This window comes from Theobroma umbraticum, unplaced genomic scaffold (assembly GCF_002168275.2).
Source record: "Theobroma umbraticum cultivar Fairchild unplaced genomic scaffold, ASM216827v3 scaffold_30.0, whole genome shotgun sequence".
NCBI lineage: Eukaryota > Viridiplantae > Streptophyta > Magnoliopsida > Malvales > Malvaceae > Theobroma > Theobroma umbraticum.
The window spans coordinates 5,486,628-5,506,000 of record NW_018397254.1 but is presented as its reverse complement, the minus strand read 5'-3'; the positions used below and the strand labels follow the sequence as shown (position 1 = coordinate 5,506,000).

At 38.2% G+C, this 19,373-nt stretch overlaps 5 protein-coding genes across 7 annotated transcripts; 2 read left to right on the top strand and 3 right to left on the bottom strand.

The window, feature by feature from the left end:
- Positions 1-64: 64 nt before the first annotated feature.
- Positions 65-2,744, bottom strand: LOC110417357 (protein IQ-DOMAIN 17-like). Its single transcript, XM_021429674.2, has 5 exons — positions 2,176-2,744; positions 1,748-2,077; positions 1,419-1,655; positions 1,178-1,324; positions 65-1,065 (listed from the first exon to the last, which is right to left on the bottom strand). Exons 1-5 carry the CDS (start codon positions 2,299-2,301, stop codon positions 295-297), a joined length of 1,611 nt encoding a protein of 536 aa, XP_021285349.1. The 5' UTR covers positions 2,302-2,744; the 3' UTR covers positions 65-294.
- A 1,564-nt stretch (positions 2,745-4,308) lies between these two features.
- HSP21 (heat shock protein 21) lies at positions 4,309-5,670 on the top strand. Its single transcript, XM_021434506.2, has 2 exons — positions 4,309-4,686; positions 5,112-5,670. The coding sequence occupies exons 1-2, from the start codon at positions 4,431-4,433 to the stop codon at positions 5,537-5,539; spliced, it is 684 nt and encodes a 227-aa protein (XP_021290181.1). The 5' UTR covers positions 4,309-4,430; the 3' UTR covers positions 5,540-5,670.
- A 420-nt stretch (positions 5,671-6,090) lies between these two features.
- Positions 6,091-6,962, bottom strand: LOC110423946 (uncharacterized). Its single transcript, XM_021438393.1, has one exon. The coding sequence runs from the start codon at positions 6,796-6,798 to the stop codon at positions 6,307-6,309; it is 492 nt and encodes a 163-aa protein (XP_021294068.1). The 5' UTR covers positions 6,799-6,962; the 3' UTR covers positions 6,091-6,306.
- Positions 6,963-11,079: 4,117 nt separating this feature from the next.
- On the top strand, positions 11,080-13,364 carry LOC110416378 (uncharacterized). The gene is made up of 7 exons (XM_021428369.2): positions 11,080-11,202; positions 11,359-11,658; positions 11,781-11,916; positions 12,084-12,195; positions 12,301-12,334; positions 12,572-12,803; positions 12,899-13,364. Exons 2-7 carry the CDS (start codon positions 11,476-11,478, stop codon positions 12,964-12,966), a joined length of 765 nt encoding a protein of 254 aa, XP_021284044.1. The 5' UTR covers positions 11,080-11,202; positions 11,359-11,475; the 3' UTR covers positions 12,967-13,364.
- A 1,532-nt stretch (positions 13,365-14,896) lies between these two features.
- On the bottom strand, positions 14,897-19,086 carry LOC110428883 (polyadenylate-binding protein-interacting protein 12-like). Of its 3 annotated transcripts, none has more exons than XM_021444821.2 (11): positions 18,710-19,086; positions 17,991-18,549; positions 17,792-17,902; positions 17,657-17,701; positions 17,476-17,548; positions 17,282-17,394; positions 17,097-17,156; positions 16,961-17,008; positions 16,795-16,863; positions 15,172-15,233; positions 14,897-15,068 (listed from the first exon to the last, which is right to left on the bottom strand). In XM_021444821.2, exons 2-11 carry the CDS (start codon positions 18,528-18,530, stop codon positions 15,011-15,013), a joined length of 1,179 nt encoding a protein of 392 aa, XP_021300496.1. In that variant the 5' UTR covers positions 18,531-18,549; positions 18,710-19,086; the 3' UTR covers positions 14,897-15,010. The 3 variants fall into 3 exon arrangements, with proteins under 3 accessions (XP_021300496.1, XP_021300488.1, XP_021300482.1); XM_021444813.2 differs by having other exon boundaries at positions 17,991-18,579; positions 18,714-19,085; XM_021444807.2 differs by having other exon boundaries at positions 17,991-18,579; positions 18,710-19,084.
- Between the last annotated feature and the right edge of the window lie 287 nt (positions 19,087-19,373).

Sequence of the window (19,373 nt, the reverse complement as noted above, 5' to 3'; positions counted from 1 at the left end):
ACTGAAAATGAGGGTTCCAAAATGTTTCTGTAAGACTGACATTGGTTGTTTAGTTCTCTTAAGTGGTCCAGTGAGTTTGCTTGATGAATTTGCTAATAATTATTTATGATAATAGCGGCGTTAATCATAATTTACAAATACCAACATACTTCTCGAGACACTGCATGTCACAATTGACTCCCATATTCTACATGCGGTTCTAGGCCTAGCTTTCTCAATTGGAATAAAAATCATCATCAGCTTTGCATGCCCTTACTTGTCCATCACCTCAAGCAATGCAGCACTCGCTTGGTTTTACCTCAACCACTTCCTAAGATCATTTGTTGAAGGTGGAAAGATTTCTTCGCCAAGACTATCTGCATAACAAGAAGACAAGTTGGATTTCTGCTCCATGCCAAAATGGATTCCATGACCGCTTTTATAGCTTGGACTCCCCGAGTTATAATCATAAATTTGATCTTTGCTCCCGTCGACACCAAATTGGTCAGGAACTGGAAATGATAGACGTTTTTTGGCAGATCCCACTATTTCCCTTTCTGGGTTTGAAGGCCTCTGCTTTGGCGCACTTTGAGAGCGGAAACGAGCCATAGCAGATGCTGTAGCAGCCATATAGTTAGGCATTGGTGCAGCAGCCCCGGCATTACCACTCATTCTATGGGTGTAGGATCCTGAGTTTGGTGTGTGAGGTGATGGGTGGCTCTTCTCTTCTTTGAGGTAGCGAGGGCTAGCTGAGTACATTTGGAGAGGCTTTGCTTTTGATGGAGATGGCGTGACTGAGCGAATGGGGAGACTATTGTTGGCTTTGTGGAGAGGGGATGTGACAAAGTATGAACTCGGCCTTTGTAGTTGGTGGTGATATTGACGATTTGATTTTTGGGAATGGGGGGCTGAGTAAGAGTAAGGTCTAAAGGTGTCAATTTCAACAGTTTTTATGGGATCTATGTGGTCACACGACATTCTGCCTGTACTCTCCCATTGCTTCCTTGTTGTCCACCGATCAACCCATCCGGTGTTCCCATCAAGCTCTTCCTCACTTTCGACAGCGCCTCTGTCAGTTCTCCAAATCTTTTCATAAAACAGATGCAAAAAACACGATTTCATTAGTTCTTTCATGAATTTAGCAATGAACATTGCAGTCGTGTAAAGACAGGTCAGAGACTGAAACATCAATCGAAACCTGGTGAGAGAGGGCATGAGCAAGATCCTTTTCACGTTTCAAGGCAGCTTCTTTCGTTGTCTGCAAAATGGCTTGAATCTCCTCCAATGTTTTCGGGTGCTCGTCCCAACGGATCCAGTCATCGACATTGCCGCTTTCTTCTCTAGACTGCATTACAACTTACAAAGGCCAATAAAAAAAACACAACAGGTTGTTGCCAGTTGAAGCTTAACACAAGTCATCTTTAATAAGTATTTCTTACAATGGACTTCCTGTCTACAAGATGCGAGCTCCATAAGCTGTTGGGATGTCTGAATACGGAATCCGAGCTTCCTTCATGCGCGGAAAGCCTCTTACGCTGATCACGCACGCGGGCTTGCACTCGAACCATAGCCTCCATGCATCTAAGAGTAATATTCGCTCGCTTTCGAACATTGTGGCCTCTCACTAAGGCTTGCAGCTTCACCAGCCCCTTGAGTGCCCGAAGAGCTCTCCTTGCCTTCAAAACCATGACTATTGCTTATTCCAAATATCTTTGCTTATAACAGCAATTTAAAGTGCAGGGAACAAACTCATTTACTATATCGTTACCAGATATCCTCTGAAACCTGTCTGTATAACAATGGCAGCAAAGTGTTCTCTGACGAAAATGGAAGGCCTCGTGAGGCGAACAACTTCTACAGCTGCTTGGGCCGTTGCTACTGCCGCTTGAGCAGCTGCTGCAGTGGCTATAGCCACGGCGATGGCATGTCTTTGCTCGGCTTCAGCAGCTTCAGGAATAGTATTAAGAACTGAGCTTTCAGAATTGGTGATCGCTTTAGCATTATTAGCAGTTGTGGTTATGGTCCTTGCTTCACTGTGTTGTATAACTGTTTCCTGATATGAAGGCTTCTTGAAAATCCATCTTCTTTTTCCTCTTTTCTGCGCAAATCAACCGCGAAAAAAAAATTGATTTGAAGTTTATCACATGCACATGACATTCAAGAAAACGTAAAAAGCAAAAGTTAAAAAGAATTAACCTTCTCTTCTTCCTCTTGTTCGTTATCTTCTCGCCTTCTACAGCTCCTCTTCTCATTTTCCTTGGTAGGAGACCTAAAAGCTTTCTTGACTGCAGTCAACCAAGAGTTTCCTCCAATCTTCCCCATCGAAGAGTTGACACAGAAAGCAAAGCTAAACTGAGCTAGCTTACATATAATGCAGAATATAACTAAAGAAGTGCTTTATTTCATAGCCTCATATAGGAGCTTCTCCACGTGGAGGAGTAGTTGGTATCTTTAAATGCAAAAGTCTCAGAAATATAAATGAAAGGAAAGGAACAAAATTATGTTGGCTGCAACTGGGCAGAGGCGGAGAGCTAGCTAGTCCTTGCATTTGGGAACAGACGTTGCATTATATAATATAAATTAAGCTTTGTAACGTTAATGTGAACAGTATATAATGCTAGAAGATATGGTGTTTTCTTGTGGCGTGCAGAACACTAATGGAGTTCTGTGTCAGGCAGTTTCAGACAACATGAAAAAGTGAGTACTCTCGATAACGCTGAAAGTTGAATGGAGAGTAGATAGTGCAAGAGGCTAAGCTTTTTTGGCTTTCATGTTTCTCAAGGAGACTCTCTTTCAGCTGTAAAAACGACCAAGGATCTCTCACGGCTCTTTCACGTGTTAGGAAGTGCCACCACTGACATCGATATAATAATGCTTTTTGGGAAATTGCTTCACTATATAATTTCCTGTAAATAGGTTGGATAATGTTTAGTTTAACCCAGCTTTCCATGATCACCAGTCCGTACGAAACGCGTGGGAATTCATGGCTATATTGGTAATCTCAAGCAGTTCACGGTGGACATTGATCGTCTGAGGTGGTATGTTGGGATTGGTTGAAGTCGCAGGAGAAAAAACCCTTCATCACAGAGGAAAAGGATACAGGATAGAAGACAGAGACTGCTCCGGGGGAAGACCAGTCAAAGCCTTGACCTCTTTATTTTGGGAGCCTCTTTATTAATTGGGAATACGCTCCACGTCCGATTCTCAGAAAATGTATGGCTGCCTTGTATAAACTTCCTCGGATTCGCATTTTAGTGGTCCTGCCATACAGTCACTAATTCATGACAGCTTTCACTTCCCTATACACTCGCTCGTTCAGGGTAATGCCAAAAATGCTTGCAACATGTCAGCAGACCAGCTTCGACAGGAAGAGGGGGGGAAAGGAAACGTCTTGATTCATCACGTAGGAACATTCCACAAACAACGTACAAAACAAATATCATATCTAATGTTTAAGTTACTATTATTATCCTTAATTAGTAGCTAGCATTTTGATAATTTATGACGAGATTAGAGTGATCAGACATTTCCAAAAGGAATCGTAGTACTCGCAGGTATGCTGAAACCCCTTATTAGATAATCCAAATGTACGATCACATGCGATGAAATGTCTTTTGCATTAAAGAAATGTAATTATCGCATGCTTCTCCAATAATGGAAACATTTTTCTTTATTGGAATAAAGAACGACTTGAACATTAGGCAGCCTATTTTGATAGGTCGTTAATGGTTACGTTACTCTTTTTTTTCCCCTTTCTCTTTCTTTCGGTTCTTTTATTCGGGGGCAGGGGCAGGGACAGGAAGCGCCAGAAAGAATTTTGAAGGATTTTAGAGACAATATTATTTTCTTTTTCCAGACTCTTGTCCTCTCTTTGCTCTTTTCAGCTTTTCAAAGAAGGGGTCGAGATTCTCTAACGGAAGCAAAAGCAAAAGCAAAAGCAAAAGAAAATCAGGCAGACTTGTTAGCACTTAGGTTGCAAATAGTACTATGTTTTTGTAGAATCTAACGTAAGGTCTCCTTAAAGAACCAAGCAAAATGCAATGGCTTATCTGAGAAGGGAAAAAAAGGAGATGGAGAGAGACAAAAAAGAAAACAAAATCTAACAGGGTCAATGTAGAAATATCCTTTTCTTGCCGGCTAAGATGCAAATCCTGGATCTTTCCGGATAGACTAGAAAGCCCGAATATGTTCCAAGTGACGACAGGTCCAAGTGTTGGGTCCAGAACGTTCGCAACCTTACTCAAACTTTCAAGATCCCTCTACGGACTACTCCTGTTTTATGCCATGCACAGAGCAGAGTCTTTCTTTCTAGGTCTATATATATTCATCGTCCCCCTTCCCACCCACGCAAGATCAAAGAACTAGACATTGGCAGTACAGCAAGCTCTCTTTATTATTTAGACACTTATCTCTCAAAGTCCTCTACAACTAATACTTTTTCTCTTATAACAATGGCTTCTACTTTGTCTTGGTCGTCTTCACCATTGGTATCAAACAGGGCCAAACCCTGTTCCCCTGAAGCTAAAATTCCACGCTCTGTATCTTTTCCGTCCAGGAATGCTAGCTGCAGCCGGCTGTCTGTTGTAAGAGCAGAGGCTGCTGGGGATAACAAAGATACGTCAGTGGACGTGCACGTCAACAAAAACAATCAGGGGAGAGCTGTTGAGAAGAGACCTAAAAGGTTGGCTGTGGATGTCTCTCCTTTTGGTAAGTATTCAGTTCTTCCGCACTAATTCGAAGACTGTTTTTTCCTAAGCAGTCGCTCCACATATGTTCGTGATATCTGAATCGTGAATATGGCTGTTATGGTGATTGATGAGTTTTGCTATTAAAATTGAAACATAATGTCTAGGAAGGGGCTCGCTTAAAGAAGTTAATGATTCTGTTGTAACCAAAACTGATAGGCGTCTGTACTTAGAAGCTATTGCGCTTGCGACCGTCTTTAACCTTAACAAACTCTTTAGTTCGAAGTTATTGCACTTCCCCTGTTTTTCACCCTTGGCTTGCGAGCAGTAGTGCTTCTCTCTTTTAATTGCATGTGGAAAAGGCTTTGATTGTTTTCTTTTTCAGATTTTTTGGCCAATTTCATCTTTAATCATTAAGAATAGCTTAACATAATTTACCGGTGACAGGCTTGTTAGACCCTTGGTCTCCTATGAGATCAATGCGACAAATGCTAGACACAATGGACCGGATATTCGAGGATGCCATGTCATTGCCTGGCAGGAGCCGGTCAGGAGGAGAGGTGCGTGCACCTTGGGACATCAAAGATGATGAGAATGAGATCAAAATGCGATTTGACATGCCAGGATTTGCAAAAGAGGATGTTAAGGTCTCTGTAGCTGACGACATTCTAGTTATCAAGGGAGAGCATAAAAAGGAAGAAGGTGGAGATGATTCTTGGACGAATAGGAGCTACAGTTCCTATGACACTCGTCTCCAACTCCCAGACAACTGTGAGAAGGATAAGATCAAGGCAGAGCTCAAGAACGGAGTTCTCTTCATCTCCATTCCTAAGACAAAGGTTGAGCGCAAGGTTGTTGATGTAGATGTTCAGTAAAAGGCTTTGCGGGTTACGAGAGGGTGCCTTTGTTCTTATCTTATGCGATCTTAAATTTTGTGTGAACGTCTCTGTAATTGTAAGTGTACGTATATACTAATGGAAAATATGATGTTTTTCCTTTGAAACCATTTATCGATGTTTTATTCCCTTTGGAAATGCGTAGCCTTAGTCATTTAGTTTATGTGCTTATCAACCAATTGCCGGTTCAAGTCCCAATTTATGACACCGTAAATAGATTTAACGAAGAATAAGTTTTTGTGATTGAAAAAGAATAACCCTATCCCCTGCTACGGACATGTTCCATCGACCCTGGGTTTTCGTAATCTAATTTTCGCTATTTCTCAAGGCACCAAATAGATATTGACTAATTTCCTACTTTCCTAAGTTTTCTGCTGAATTTTTATCCAAGTTCATAGGTAAATGTAAATAAAAAAAAATTGAATACATGAAAAACCCGGTCCGGTGGTGATTAGACCTCTGAACATGAAGTTACGTTCTAATTCTTATGCTTCTGGGCATTGGACAAAGCCTAACAACTAGAAAAGAGATCAGAAAATCATTGTTCATTCTTGCTCTACAACATCAGAGTCAGAAGAATCATGCTGCTCTGAAAGCCAATGAAAGTGATACTCTGTATGTGCTACAGTTTCTTTTCATTTCAGCAATTCCATTTACATCATTCTGTTTTTTCAAGAAGCATGTATATTGCGCTGAAGTTCAGACTTAGAGAAACAACAGAAAAACTTTAGTTACTCTATTAACAACTACTCGTTGTCTTCCGAGATAGATTCGAGCTTTGGCTTCCAATTTCTAGGAGATACAACAAAATTACCATTCCTTTTCTCAAGCCCTGCAATAACCTCCTCTACCGATATTTGCTTTGTCAGCAATTGCTGAAGCTCTTGCTTTGTTATAACAACTTTTATTCTCTTGACACCCCCGGTTTGTTGTGTACCAGCCACGGATGAAATTCTTTCAGGAGTTGGAGCTCCGATGGGGTCTACTGAAGGAAGAATGTAGTAAACCTTTCCCATCTTCAACTCATAGTCAAGCGGGAGATGCTGCGTAATCGTCTTTGATAAACCAATACCGGAGCCAGAGACTTTCACCAAGACATCTCTAACAAGAATTGGTGCTCTGAACTCTAGTATCTTCCCATCAATCTTCACCACCTGCAAAACTTTCTCATGCTTGGCGTTAACAGCTCCCAGGCAAGAACTTTCACTCGGTCTACGAAGAGCCCAACAATTACCCATTTAGCTGGAAAAGATTAGAGCCAGGAAGAGATATGGCCTAGGAACTATGGGGTCCTATTAGCAAGAGAGAGAGCTAATAATATATGAGACAAAGAGAGTTTGTTGATTGTTGTATAAGGAGCAGAGGTAACATATATTTAAAGAAACATTAAACAAATATTGGGTTTGTTTTGCATTGAGTGGAGTAGTAGAAAGCTATCTTTCCGTCGAGATAAGCACCTTAAATTACGTCTATGGCTGCCCTAAAATATTAGTACTAGTGTTATGGTAACAAAATTTTTTTGTCTAAAAAAATGGGAACTTATAAAATTGTCAACACGCATGCAAAGAGCGTCGGTTAGTGGAAGGTGGCGCATTGGCATTGCACATCCATCATCCACCTTTGCGCATTGGCCCTTGGCTCTGTAGGAGCCCAATAGTGTCCATGTCACATAGACTTCAAGTACCGTCTATCAACTGTATGACTGAACAAATGGCACAATATAATTGGTTGGTACAAAAATTGGTCAATTAAAAAGGATTGCCACCGAGGAGTATTGGGCAGCCCAAATCTTCATGGTCACTTGGCCAGATTTGTGAAGGCAAGATATTAATTCTTGATATTTATACACCTACATAGTGGTTCGTTATCGACCAACACTTTCATCCCCCCTTTTTTTTATCTCTTTCTTTAAAAGAAATTTGTACTTTGCATTATTACATCATCCTTAGGGTTTGGTGATGTCAATGAAGCATAAGTAACATAGGACGAATAAAAAGACTACTTGGATAATTTATAGAATTCAGTTAGAGTGGGGGCTTATTAATTTCAATGGAAGCATTTGGCACGACTCTCTGATTACTGATCCATGGGACCATTTCTCGGCACCTAAAACATATTCAATACTCTCAAGTTGAGGGACAATTTCGATATAAATAGGGTAGTGGGTTCCGAATCGGATGCATAGACCTCTTGCGAACTTTGGAGCTTCATTCTTTCTTCTTTTTAATTATTCTTACTTGCTATGTAAATTGCCTACCTAGCTACTAAATTTTCACTCCTAACAAAACCTTAGTATTGCTTTTTAGGTGTTCGTAGGCAATGTTGGTTCCTCCACTGGGAAAACGTCATCATCGGGTTGAGACAAAAGCAAGAGGAGACTTTGACAGACCTGGTCATTCTGGTCTTATTAAAATTTGAAATTTATTAAGGACTAACGTTCAAGTTCCAACGAACCTAGCTAAACCTACAATCAGCTGGCTTAACGGAAACTAACAAAAGGGGCGACCTTTAGCCCATACCAAAGGGTTAGTAAATCCAAACGAAGGAATGCGTGAAACGTGTTGCAACTACTGAATTTCCAATGTTAAAGTTTGAAGTATTTCCGCCTCGACTCCTTTTGGAGGCAGTTTTGTTCCGATTAGGTAGGCCCGAGGAGACAGAGCATGGGCCCTATATGTTCACAGATGGAGAAGCCTATTGGCTGTTGGTGCACCATTCCATTTTTTGGAGTTCTCGCTCTAGCGCCATCCATCTCGCTCTAGCGTATCATCCCCACTAAGCTAAATAAATCATGATTTATAGTGGCCTTTCCTTGGTAAGTTCAATGGCTTGATATTTTTTATTGTTTAATGGGGTCCGTTCGCTTCTCTTTTCGCTTCTTGGTTTTGACCTTTTGAAGCAGCCACCTTCTGCACCATCGGGGCTTGTTCCTAATGGGTTGTTAAGACTTGAGAGGCGATAGTCCAGCGCAAACTGCAAAGCTCCTACTAAAAAGGCAATATAATTCCTTGCCTTTAATCATGAATTTGTAACTTAATTAAAGCAAATGCGGACAAGCTTAATGGTTCAGACAACACTAAAAGGACCAGGTAGACTCTTTCCTTGTTTTGTCGTTTCGACTGGAATGCTGGGCTAAGAAGGTGGGAGTTGGGGCCCATATTTGGGAAGAGAAACTCACCCTGTAAACAATTGTGAACTGGGCTTAAACTAGATTGGTCAGTGTTCAGCTGACTTCGGGTTTTGCTGCATCCTTGCGGTTACAGATTCGGGTAATGGAATGCAACAAGACAAGAGTGGAATTAAGGAACAGAGGGTTGTTCGGGCTGTCGGCCTATTTGAGCAAGAAAGGCTCTCAAGTCCTGATCCGGGGGGAAAATGCACCCAATTTCTCTTTAAACTATTTGATTTACGATTTGGTCCGTACCAATTATTTGGTGCGGAAACAGTGAAACATACGCTAGTAAAGAGACCATTGGAAACACTAGGTAAGGTAGATGAAGCCCAAACCTTTCCAGGAAAGCGGTCGGCTGACCATGAATTATGTTAAAAGCTTTAACAAAAGCCCTAAATATATAGACATAGACATGATTTATCAAATGAAATTAATGGTAATCAAATTGAAATGGAATTTGATAATCGAATATGGTTATTCACGAAGTCATGGTAATAAACTTGAAATGCATAATATTATTGGAGAAAAGACTAGAGAGTCAATGTGTAGTTGTTTATACTCCTAAGGATCATAGAAAATTAAACAACGGTTTGTCCCATACAACAAAACCAAATGGGAAGCACGTTTCTTCTATCAGCAATAGGAAATATTAAGGGATGATTTTTTTTAGCCTTCAAAGATAAAGGTGCTCTTGAAAACAATTTTCCTTTTAATTTTAATTATTTTTAGTTAGAGGAAAAATTTTTGAATATGTGTTCAAAAAAATATAGTCACATGCTATATTGAAAAAAAAAAATTATTACATGTCAAGTTTTTTTATATGATTACAAGAAATGTAACAAATAAAATAATTTAAAAGTTAACTATCTAAATTAAAGGATTTGGGACAATATCTTTTTATCCGAATCCATTTCATCTCATGTTGAATAATTTTTTAATATATCTTCATTTTCATATCAATTTTTTTTTATTTTAAACTTTATATCTCTATGATGAAAGTATTTAATTCTAAGAGTTTATACCCTAATGGAATATAAAAATAAAGAACAAGTTACACGCTATATTTAAAAGTTATTATTTGTCATGTTCAAAAAAATATTATTTTAAGGTTTATATTGTAGTGAAATACAAAGAGACATTGCAAATCTAAACAGATATTACACATTTTAGTAGAAAATGTTACACACCAAACTTCAGTTGTTACACATCAAACTTTAACAAATGTTACATAACAAAGTCAAAGCTTCAACATCAAATGTTACATGTTAAAGTTTCTTTTTTTTTTCTATTGATGTTATATGAATCACTTTGTTACATGTCAAGGTATATTTTACAAAACTTAAATCATTGAAAAACTCAACACCAATAAATCAAAAAATTTGTTATTACTCATTAAATCATGTTTTGGGGTTTGTAGATCTACAATGATATAAGGAGATGATGAAAAATAGACAGAGAGAAGTTTTATGAATTTAAACCAATAAATTCAAAAGTATACTGTTATCTTTTATATCATGCTCTTTAGTCTATAAACAATATAACGAGATGATGAGAAATAGATAAAGAGAAGGTGATGGTGGTGAAATTAAAAAGAGTTGGATGGTAAGAGAGAAAAATGAGAAGTACAACAGAATGGAGCATAACAAACAAATGACAAGAGAAAAAAATTAGAAGCATTTAATTTGTTTAAAATAATTTTAAGAGTATTTTTATCATCTCATAATTAAAATCAAATAAAAATAATTAACTTTTTATTGAGTGTTATTTTTGAAATAGACTTACAAGAATGACTATATGTCATAATTTTGTTAAGAATTAATTTATTTATTATCGTATTTATTATCCGAAGAAGAAGAATAGGTTAGGAATTGCTGAATGAGCGGCTGTTGAACTGGTAGAGAAGGTGAGGGTCGATGGAATATGTCTTCCAGTGGCCTATAAAACATATACATGTACTACATATTCCACGGTTAATAAATTAGTATGCATTAGCCATTAGATCAACAGTTTAATATAATAACATGGAAAAGGAATATATACATAAAAAAATTACAACAGATGAGGAATGAAGAAAGATATGGAGGAGAGTTGGATACAGCAAGGCACGTACCTTTGGACCCATTAAAAAGTAGTATATTGATGTCAAATGAAAGATGGAAAAATGGAAATAAAGTTCTTTGTATTTCATTGGAAATTCCCCCTTTCTACTGTTTTTGCAGTCCTTTTTTTTTTGCCCACTTGCACCTTTTTCTATTTTTTTTTGTTATTTCCTTTTCTTGTTTAGTTATCAGTACATTCTAAGTATAATCTTCAACAGTCGTACAAGGGTTTTTTCTTACCTTTTGTTTCTCTACAGCCCGTTGGGGTGTGTTGTAGTTTTTTATTGTTACCATTATCATTAACTCTAATTTTCAAAACCTCAAACAGTGATAACTTTCTCGTTAAGGGTATCTTTGTTGGGGAATCTAAGGTGAGTTGGCTGTGGAAATCTATTGAGTTTCTGATAGAAAAGAGAGAAGAAAACCTATTGATTGGAGTTGTTTTAGAGAATTGATGTGATTGCTTCACTCCATAAATATTTTTGTCAGCCAACGGCTCTTTCTCACTTTGTCTCCCCTTTTCCCAGTGTATTTTGGCTTTTTAGGTGCTGATTCTAGCCTGGGTTCTTTCCTTTTTATCTCTCTGGGGTTGGCTGTGCTTTGTTTGGGGCTGTTATTCCGTGTCTCAGTCAGGGCCAAATAAGATGGAGGGTGAAAACAATGCTACAGGGTTTGGTGACACGACTTACACCAAGATCTTTGTTGGAGGTTTGGCTTGGGAGACTAAAAGAGATGCCCTGAGACGTTATTTTGAGCAGTTTGGAGAGATTCTAGAAGCTGTTGTTATTAATGATAAAACTACAGGAAGATCAAAAGGTTATGGCTTTGTAAGAACACGTCCCCTCTTTCTCTCCGTTCCTCCTCCTGGATTATCCAGGCTCTTGCTTTTTGTTATTTTTTTTGTTTCTTTTTTGGTATTTTTATCTTTGTTTTGATTATGGTCTTCTAGGTGACGTTTAAGGATGCTGATTCGGCGATGAGGGCTTGCCATAATCCATTTCCTGTGATTGATGGAAGGAGAGCAAACTGTAATCTTGCATCTCTTGGTGCTCAAAAGAATCGTCCAACTTCTGCCTCTCAGCATGGTATGTAAACTCTTCAATTTTTCAACCCCTGGCCTTCAAAACATACAATCTATATGGCAGTTGCTATTGCGGGTGATTGTTTCATTTGAATTTTTTTCTTCTTCTCCCTCTCTCCTTGCCTTTACATTCGCTTTGTTAGTTTGTACGGTTTGCTAACAAAGTTACAGGAATGGAGAAATTTAGCCCACCACCTCGAGTCATGGCACCACCCAGTACTGGTACCCCGGCTGTTTACCGACAAATCATCCCGCAATATGCATTTCCTTATTCGGCTTACGGGTAGATCAGATTCAAATTCTCTGCATATAGCTAATATTTGAAAACTGAAATTAAAGTTTTCAATTTGTAGTTTAATGTTCTAAATGCTTGCCCTTTAACATTCAGGTATCCTGGCTACACACAGGACATTTATTTAATGGTTAGTGTCTTATTCTATCTAAATTCTGCGTCTATCTGAGTCATACTTTAGAGCTTAGACCAGTCAATGAAACTTCCAGTTCAGAATTTGTGGTATTCAACTGAAAATAGAATGCGTTTTTGCCGACGTGGTTAATTATTGCAACTTTTAACTATGAAATCCTTGATGTTCATGTTTAATCATTACTAATGTGTAAAACAATAGGATACTTTGATGTGAGATGAGTTGTTTTTCCAGAACTATTACAATGCATACGGAGGGCAACAGCTCCCATCCCATTTCACCACAGGTTCATCAGGATCCCATGGAGTCTACTTAAGTTACTTCCCACTCTATCACCAGCAAGGACACAGCAGCCCAACTCAGTATCCCAAGATCAGTCACTATCCTTACCCGTCTCCGCCATACCGTGCATATGGGACCTTAACACTTCCTCCAGCTGCCTCTCCATCACCGCTCGCCGCCAGCGGTTGAGTATCTAAAAGTTTACCGTTCTTTTATTTGCACTATTTGAGTTGATGGGGGGAATAGATCTTATTTTAACAGGCTTCCTTTACAATGCAGCTGCACCAGCCACAGCAGAAGCTGCCGGTATGCCTGGAACTGCCTCTGCACAGAACTCGTCAGCGTAATGCCAGCGCCAGTAGAAATGTGGAAAGGATACAAACAAAGAAGTCAACTGAATATACTCTCCTATAGGCAGAAAAAAAAGGAAAGAGGTTTTACATTTCTCCTTTTTTTTTTTTTTTTTTCACAAAAACACACCTCAATCATATATGGCAAAGACCCAGGGAAGAATTCAAGACTAAATGACAGAATACGTTTTTGGCTTTTTTAGCTTTGCTATTTGGATTATAGTGTATTCTTTTTGACAGGCAACAATTTACACACTTTTTTTCTACCCCTTTTAGGAATACACTTTTGTTTAAATTCATGTATCAAATGATCCTACACTGTTTCTTTTAGCCAAACCATATATGTTCCCATTATTGATCATGAATATTCATAAGATTTTCAGTTGTTTTTTTCTTGTCTAGAAAGCAATACTTGGTCTGAATTATGAAAGAGAGAGAGAGAGAAAAAGCTTTGGGGTTGCTTGGCTTGTCAGTTCATCATAGTTTTCCTTCGTTTTGCAGTTTATTATGGAGTCACTGTCTCCCTGTCGTATGTCTAAAAGTGAAAAGTATATTTCACCTTTCACATTCCTAGGGCGTTTTTATCTTTCCACTGTCTTATCTTTTGCATATTCACCTTCCGGGATTCATGAATTATGTCGGGAATCCGAGAAAATGCCCACACAAAACTAAACAATCATCGACTGTCTCGGTTCCTTGGTCCAAATTCACGCACATGATTGTGCATATATAAATTTGTTTCTAATAATTCTTCAAATGCTGCGTGAGAGAAGGACCATTAGATAGCGAATCCCATTAGGGGAAGGAAGGAGGATGATTGGTCCACCCTCCACCAGCTAAAGGCAAATACCAACTTTTTCAGATAAGCTTGTGGCTGGCTGCTCGGTAGGTTCCTAAACCCACAGTATGAATGCTGTCATGGCCAGCTTAACTAATTTTTGTGGTTGAAACTAATCACTTAGCGAAAGTTCAATTTCAGACATAAACAGATATCCAACGAAAATTTTGTTGGTACTTGTACCATTGCTCTGACAAAAGTGTCTTTCGGAACGCCCTTTTAAAGACCAATCTCAACGCCACACTAGGGTAGACCCCATACGTTTGCAGCTTGGCGCCATCGCTATATTTCTTCCACATCCGTAGAAAGAATCTCATTGTAACCATCTGATCAACGTCTACTTTTGACCATTTTGGTTGTCGATTTATGTAGATTAGTAAAATTTTAGCACCTTGACAATAGCTAAACCTACATGTCTATGAAGATGGACCAGAGATGCGTCTGCAACTATTAATATTTAAATGTTCAGGTATACTATAATCCTTGTTGCCAATGCATTGGCTGAGTCTTAGCATTGAACCTGGAGGAAAGTTAGGAAATACAAGAAATTGCCACACCAACCATTTAAATATTCAACTATTGACCATTTCTCAGATATTTTAGTCAGTTACTACCTTGAGAAAACTGGAAATATGATGTTACTAGTATTTCATATTTCACTTTAAATCAGGAAATCTAAAAAAGAAAATGGGATCATAAGATCAATTTTTTGGGAAAATGTACATAGATTCCACTTTGAAGTTTAAACCTACCCATCCAACTCCGCTGTTAGAAACTCAAACCAAGGGGGAATACACAGGTCGGACAATCAAGCAATCCATAACACATAAAAGGCATCTGACATTGCAATTATCGAATCCTCGCAGAAAACAAATCAAATAGAACACTGGAAATAGTTTACTTAAAATTATCAGTTGTTAGATACGCCTGAGCAATCTGTCTTTAGGGATCACCCATATGTAACATAAATTAACATTCATGTCCTCGGTCCCATCCACAATTAAATTCTACAGGCTAAAGAAGGCAACCACAATTAAAACCCCTATAAGTAACAAAGATACCGAGCTAAGACGCAGGGACAAAATGATAAACATTAACACCAAAAGTACCTCGATTGTACTGCTGTATCTATGTTTGTATAAGTAAATATATATATATTGGCAGTTGATCAGTCCATGAGAAAGAAACATGCAAAAAGATGATTCAGTGCATTGCAGGGCGAAGAGCACGGGGCCGAACAGGTGTCTTTGATGGGCTTACCCTGCATATGCAAAATAAATCCCATAAAATTAGGGGACAAAATGAATTTTACAACCCATAAAATGCAAGAAATCAGCCCAATCAGAAAAATCTCATAAACCAACCTTATGGGCAGTGACCCCAAAACTGCACCACTGCAGTTGAGGGCTGCAATCGCACTCTCTGCCTGCAAGAGTGAAATATAAAACATAAAGATCATCTTTGCATACAGCATCCAAGCACATTTACTGGTTTACACATAAAGCCAAAATTATAAGAAACTCCAGCAAACAAGTTGCAGCACAGTCATTTAACAACAATTACAAGGGAAATTTACAAACATATTCTCTGCAGCAACATACAAACACATTTTGGCAGTTCCATTCAGTGAGAAATATTCGCAAAATTATTCCAGCTAAACAGCTACAGCAGATTTGGAGCCAACCATGCCAAAAGCTTTGGTTATTAATAGGGTGGAAAGGAGAGAGGTAAACTGATAATGTAACAGCTTAGATCCCAGTTCAACTATGCTCCTTTAAACATGCAGCATACTAGAAACAACACTCAGAAATCACCTAGTAGATTAAATCACATATAAAACAAGAGTTATCATGCACTTATCTTCACACTTTGCTCAACTACAGAAACAAAAAATCTCAACTGTTAGAAAAAAGTATGAAATCACCAAAGACAAATGAGGAAAGTGCATTAAGTTGTCTTCAAAATTCCCAGCAACAGATAAAATGATTCATCTTGTGAAACTACAATGCAATTCCTCAGGTAAAGAAAAAGTCGAGTATGATGCAATAAATGGCTGCATGGTACTGAATACTAAACTAGACAAGTCTAAAGCTGAGACTGCTCTCCAGCAAATGGATAATCAGTCAGTCCAGTTGCCAGAAAAAACCTGCTAACTGCAGTAAACATCATTCTGCAACACATTAAATCCTATATCCATCAGTCAATAGCAGGTACAGAAAGATTTCATTGAGCTTGGTTAACTGTCCTTCAACACATGCTTCCACTAAACATGATTTCATTGAGACAAAGGCTCCTCATTTCACCATCCTACAATCAACAATTCATGGACCAGCAGGCACAATCATAACAAGTCTTAACAGTCTTGCACCAACGGCTGTGAAGGCCCTAAGAAAGACCATAACTTTGAAAAAACACATTTCAAGAACTTCCCCATTCATCAGTCTAAGATGATCTGTAGTGAGAGAAGGGGCCAATGGGAAGATCTGGACTACTACTATAGAACCAATCATTTTCACAACTCAATTCTCATAATTCAACTCCCACAGTCCAATTTTACAATGTATTTCCTATATAATTCACATCCCAAAAACCATTTCAAGTAACACAATCAAGCAGCAACTGAAAAGGAGGAATGATGCCAAAACAAAAAAGAGGAGAAACTAGGTGACCCCTCCTGAAGAGGTTTTAGCACCATCGCCACTTTACTTCATCCACTGAAAATTTAAGATCAATGAAAAGACAGTACTAAGGCTTGGAATACCAGAGAAAGCATGATGGTAAAATATTCTTGTAAACAAGTAGCTAAATAATGTTGAAAGGAAATAGACCATGTCATTTTTCATCTTGGAATAAATAAGCTTCAAGGTTATACTACATTACAGAATGTTCTTGATTTGAGAAAGAACAATACAGGGAATGAAATCTAATACCATATAAACAGATTTTGCAACAGTTTCGGTAAATAAAGATAGCAAGAGAGTAAATACCATTGCGAACTCCACAAAAGCTATACGAGTTGAATGATGATAATCTCCCAGTAGCCTCAAGCGATGAACCTACCGCAAAGGAAAAATGTTCAGTAAGATATCATCAAATTTAACAAATATTAGACAAGCAGCATTTATAAGGTAGGTTACATGAGAAACTACAAACCTCCCCACAAACTGATTCAAAGAAGAGCTTGACATCAGCTTGAGTAACCTGTATCAATTGAACAACAAGCAAGAAATTATTGCTCTGGTTGTTGATCACACTGGCATTTAAGAAAAATAGCGGACAGAGTAACAACCTTCTTGTCTATGTTTGTACAATAAATAGTCCTTGTGCACATCTCGCGCTCATCCTCAGACTGAAGAGCGTAAAACATTTGAAGCCAAGTAATTAAAAATAAAACCAGATATCAATGACTCTGGTCAATTTCTATAACTTAGACACAACTGGGAACAAAGATCATTCATCATATATATGCTTTACCCTCGGTAAAAAAGTCGGGTTAACAGGTGCAATTGCAGTCTTGGAAGGCAGCACTCTTACAGGGTAAAAACCAAGCATGGTCCCAGACAAATTCAAAGCAACCCTTGCATCCTCTACAAGAACATTAAATCGTCAATGCTGTGAAATGAGGACATATATCAATGCTTACTAAATGCATAAGACTCCCATAATACCTTCTTTATAAAACTCGACGAAGGCAAAGCGGAGAACAGAGTTAGGATCACCACATATACGACAATCAACAACCTTTTGGCCAAAATAACAGGAAATTGTTTAGGAGAATAATCCAACACTACTAGGTTGTAATCATAAATTGAAAATTTCGTAAAAAATAGGAGAAAAAACAAGAAGTACCGGTCCACAGCTTAGGAAGAGACCTGCAAGATGCTCCTCAGTAACCTATAGAATAAACATAATAAAACAGTATGATATCAGTCCACAAACAAAGTTAAACAAAGGCAAAAACCATTAGGTGTGAAACTACGTCACCTGCAGATCAATATCAGATACATAAACGGTCTTCCTAATTGCATCCTCTCGCTGTGCCATACTCGTTCTATTATTCAACCTTCTCTTCCCTTGGCTAAAGTTATTTCTCTTCTGAGTAAAAAAGAAACGAGAAAATCAACAAAAGCAACCAATACAGAATTGTTATAGAATAGCCAAAGAAGAAATGAAAGGAACATACCCTTCTATTAGTATGTCCATTGACGTCGCCGGCTACAAAATTGTCAGTATCATATCCAAACCCATTTTCCAAAAAGGGATTAGTTTGATTTTGGTTTTGATCATGGTTATCATTAAAATTATGATGACGCGGATGATTGGCAAGGGATGGAGGTACAAATTCCTCAGCCAAGGGGTTAAGCTTAGACAAAATCTCTACCAAATCCCTCATATCATTCTTGAAAATTTCACCATTATCCCCATTTTCCAGATTGCTAAACCTATTAAACCCAGCAGTCTTTGCCCCCACCTGATGCTGATTCTTCTCACTAAACCCTTTCTGCATCTGAGTATTGCTATCGCCATTGCTGTTGACTGCTGCTGCTGGTTGTTCTTGTTGAAAGTTGGCTTCCTTAGTAGTCTTAGCAGCGGTCACGGAATCAGTCCTAGTTTTTGATTTATCTGGATCGTTTACCGCATTGGAATCAGATGATACTACGGTGTTTTCCAAATTTTGACCTGATGACCCGATTTTTGCCCCAGCATTCTCAGCAACCGCCATGATCAAATGGAAGCTCCCGCTATCAAAAAATGGTCTTTTTCAGATTCCTCTGTAAACAAACAAACAAACAACCAAAATCTCATCTTTACTATCCTACCTTATTAAATGATCCGAAAAACAAACACCCAGAAAAAAAAACCACTAAAGTTGTTGTAGTAGTTGTTAGAAGAGCAACGCACCTGCCTTATCTAAATGGTTTCCATCGATGTAAAAGCCAAACCCACCTCAAAGATCGTCACTTTATGTAATATGGATTTTAAAAGGAAAAAGAAAAAGGGCTCTGAAAATTGATGGAGGAAATGGGTAGAACAGAGGACAACTTTTTATTTTCCTTTTATTTTTGGCTTCTCTCTATATTTTTATACTATAATATTATTATATATTGGTTAGAGTGATGATCCTGTAGGTGGAAAAAGGACGCCTTGGAGAGAGAAAGGTGATGAAAGAGAGAGAGAGAGAGAGAGAGAGCGATATAGAAAAAGAGGAAAATGGTTTGGTCGTTGTATTCTTTGGATCGTTCGTTTGTGCTGTGCACTGCCTTCTTGGACCTTCTTCACAACGTCCCAAAATTTTATGATGATTAACGTCGTCAATTTTACAGGCCCATTTTCAGATTATTATATATCTTCTCATATTTCTAATATTCTTCTTTCCTTCTGTATTTTCTTTCTTCCATATTTCCATAAATACCCATCTATGTTTAACACTCATGCATGTGTCATGTGTCGATCTCACTCCATCCATACCATCCATGTTCGCTTGTTTTTTTGGTAAGTAACCAAAATTTTGATTTTTCGTCATCACATGCCATTTTCTGGCCTTAATAAATAGAATTCATATGCT

Excerpts from the sequence above, each read along its gene's own strand:
- LOC110416378 (XM_021428369.2), top strand. The coding sequence starts at position 11,476 with ATGGAGGGTGAAAACAATGCTACAGGGTTTGGTGACACGACTTACACC. Across the intron at positions 11,917-12,083 it reads AACTTCTGCCTCTCAGCATG|GAATGGAGAAATTTAGCCCA; the intron begins GTATGTAAACTC and ends ACAAAGTTACAG. Across the intron at positions 12,196-12,300 it reads TTTCCTTATTCGGCTTACGG|GTATCCTGGCTACACACAGG; the intron begins GTAGATCAGATT and ends TTTAACATTCAG.
- LOC110428883 (XM_021444821.2), bottom strand. The coding sequence starts at position 18,530 with ATGGCGGTTGCTGAGAATGCTGGGGCAAAAATCGGGTCATCAGGTCAA. Across the intron at positions 17,702-17,791 it reads TATCTGATATTGATCTGCAG|GTTACTGAGGAGCATCTTGC; the intron begins GTGACGTAGTTT and ends TTTATTCTATAG. Across the intron at positions 15,069-15,171 it reads TTGGGGTCACTGCCCATAAG|GGTAAGCCCATCAAAGACAC; the intron begins GTTGGTTTATGA and ends TTGCATATGCAG.
- LOC110423946 (XM_021438393.1), bottom strand. The coding sequence starts at position 6,798 with ATGGGTAATTGTTGGGCTCTTCGTAGACCGAGTGAAAGTTCTTGCCTG.
- LOC110417357 (XM_021429674.2), bottom strand. The coding sequence starts at position 2,301 with ATGGGGAAGATTGGAGGAAACTCTTGGTTGACTGCAGTCAAGAAAGCT. Across the intron at positions 1,325-1,418 it reads TTGTAGACAGGAAGTCCATT|TCTAGAGAAGAAAGCGGCAA; the intron begins GTAAGAAATACT and ends GTTGTAATGCAG. Across the intron at positions 1,066-1,177 it reads CTCATGCCCTCTCTCACCAG|ATTTGGAGAACTGACAGAGG; the intron begins GTTTCGATTGAT and ends TTTTATGAAAAG.
- HSP21 (XM_021434506.2), top strand. The coding sequence starts at position 4,431 with ATGGCTTCTACTTTGTCTTGGTCGTCTTCACCATTGGTATCAAACAGG. Across the intron at positions 4,687-5,111 it reads TGTGGATGTCTCTCCTTTTG|GCTTGTTAGACCCTTGGTCT; the intron begins GTAAGTATTCAG and ends TACCGGTGACAG.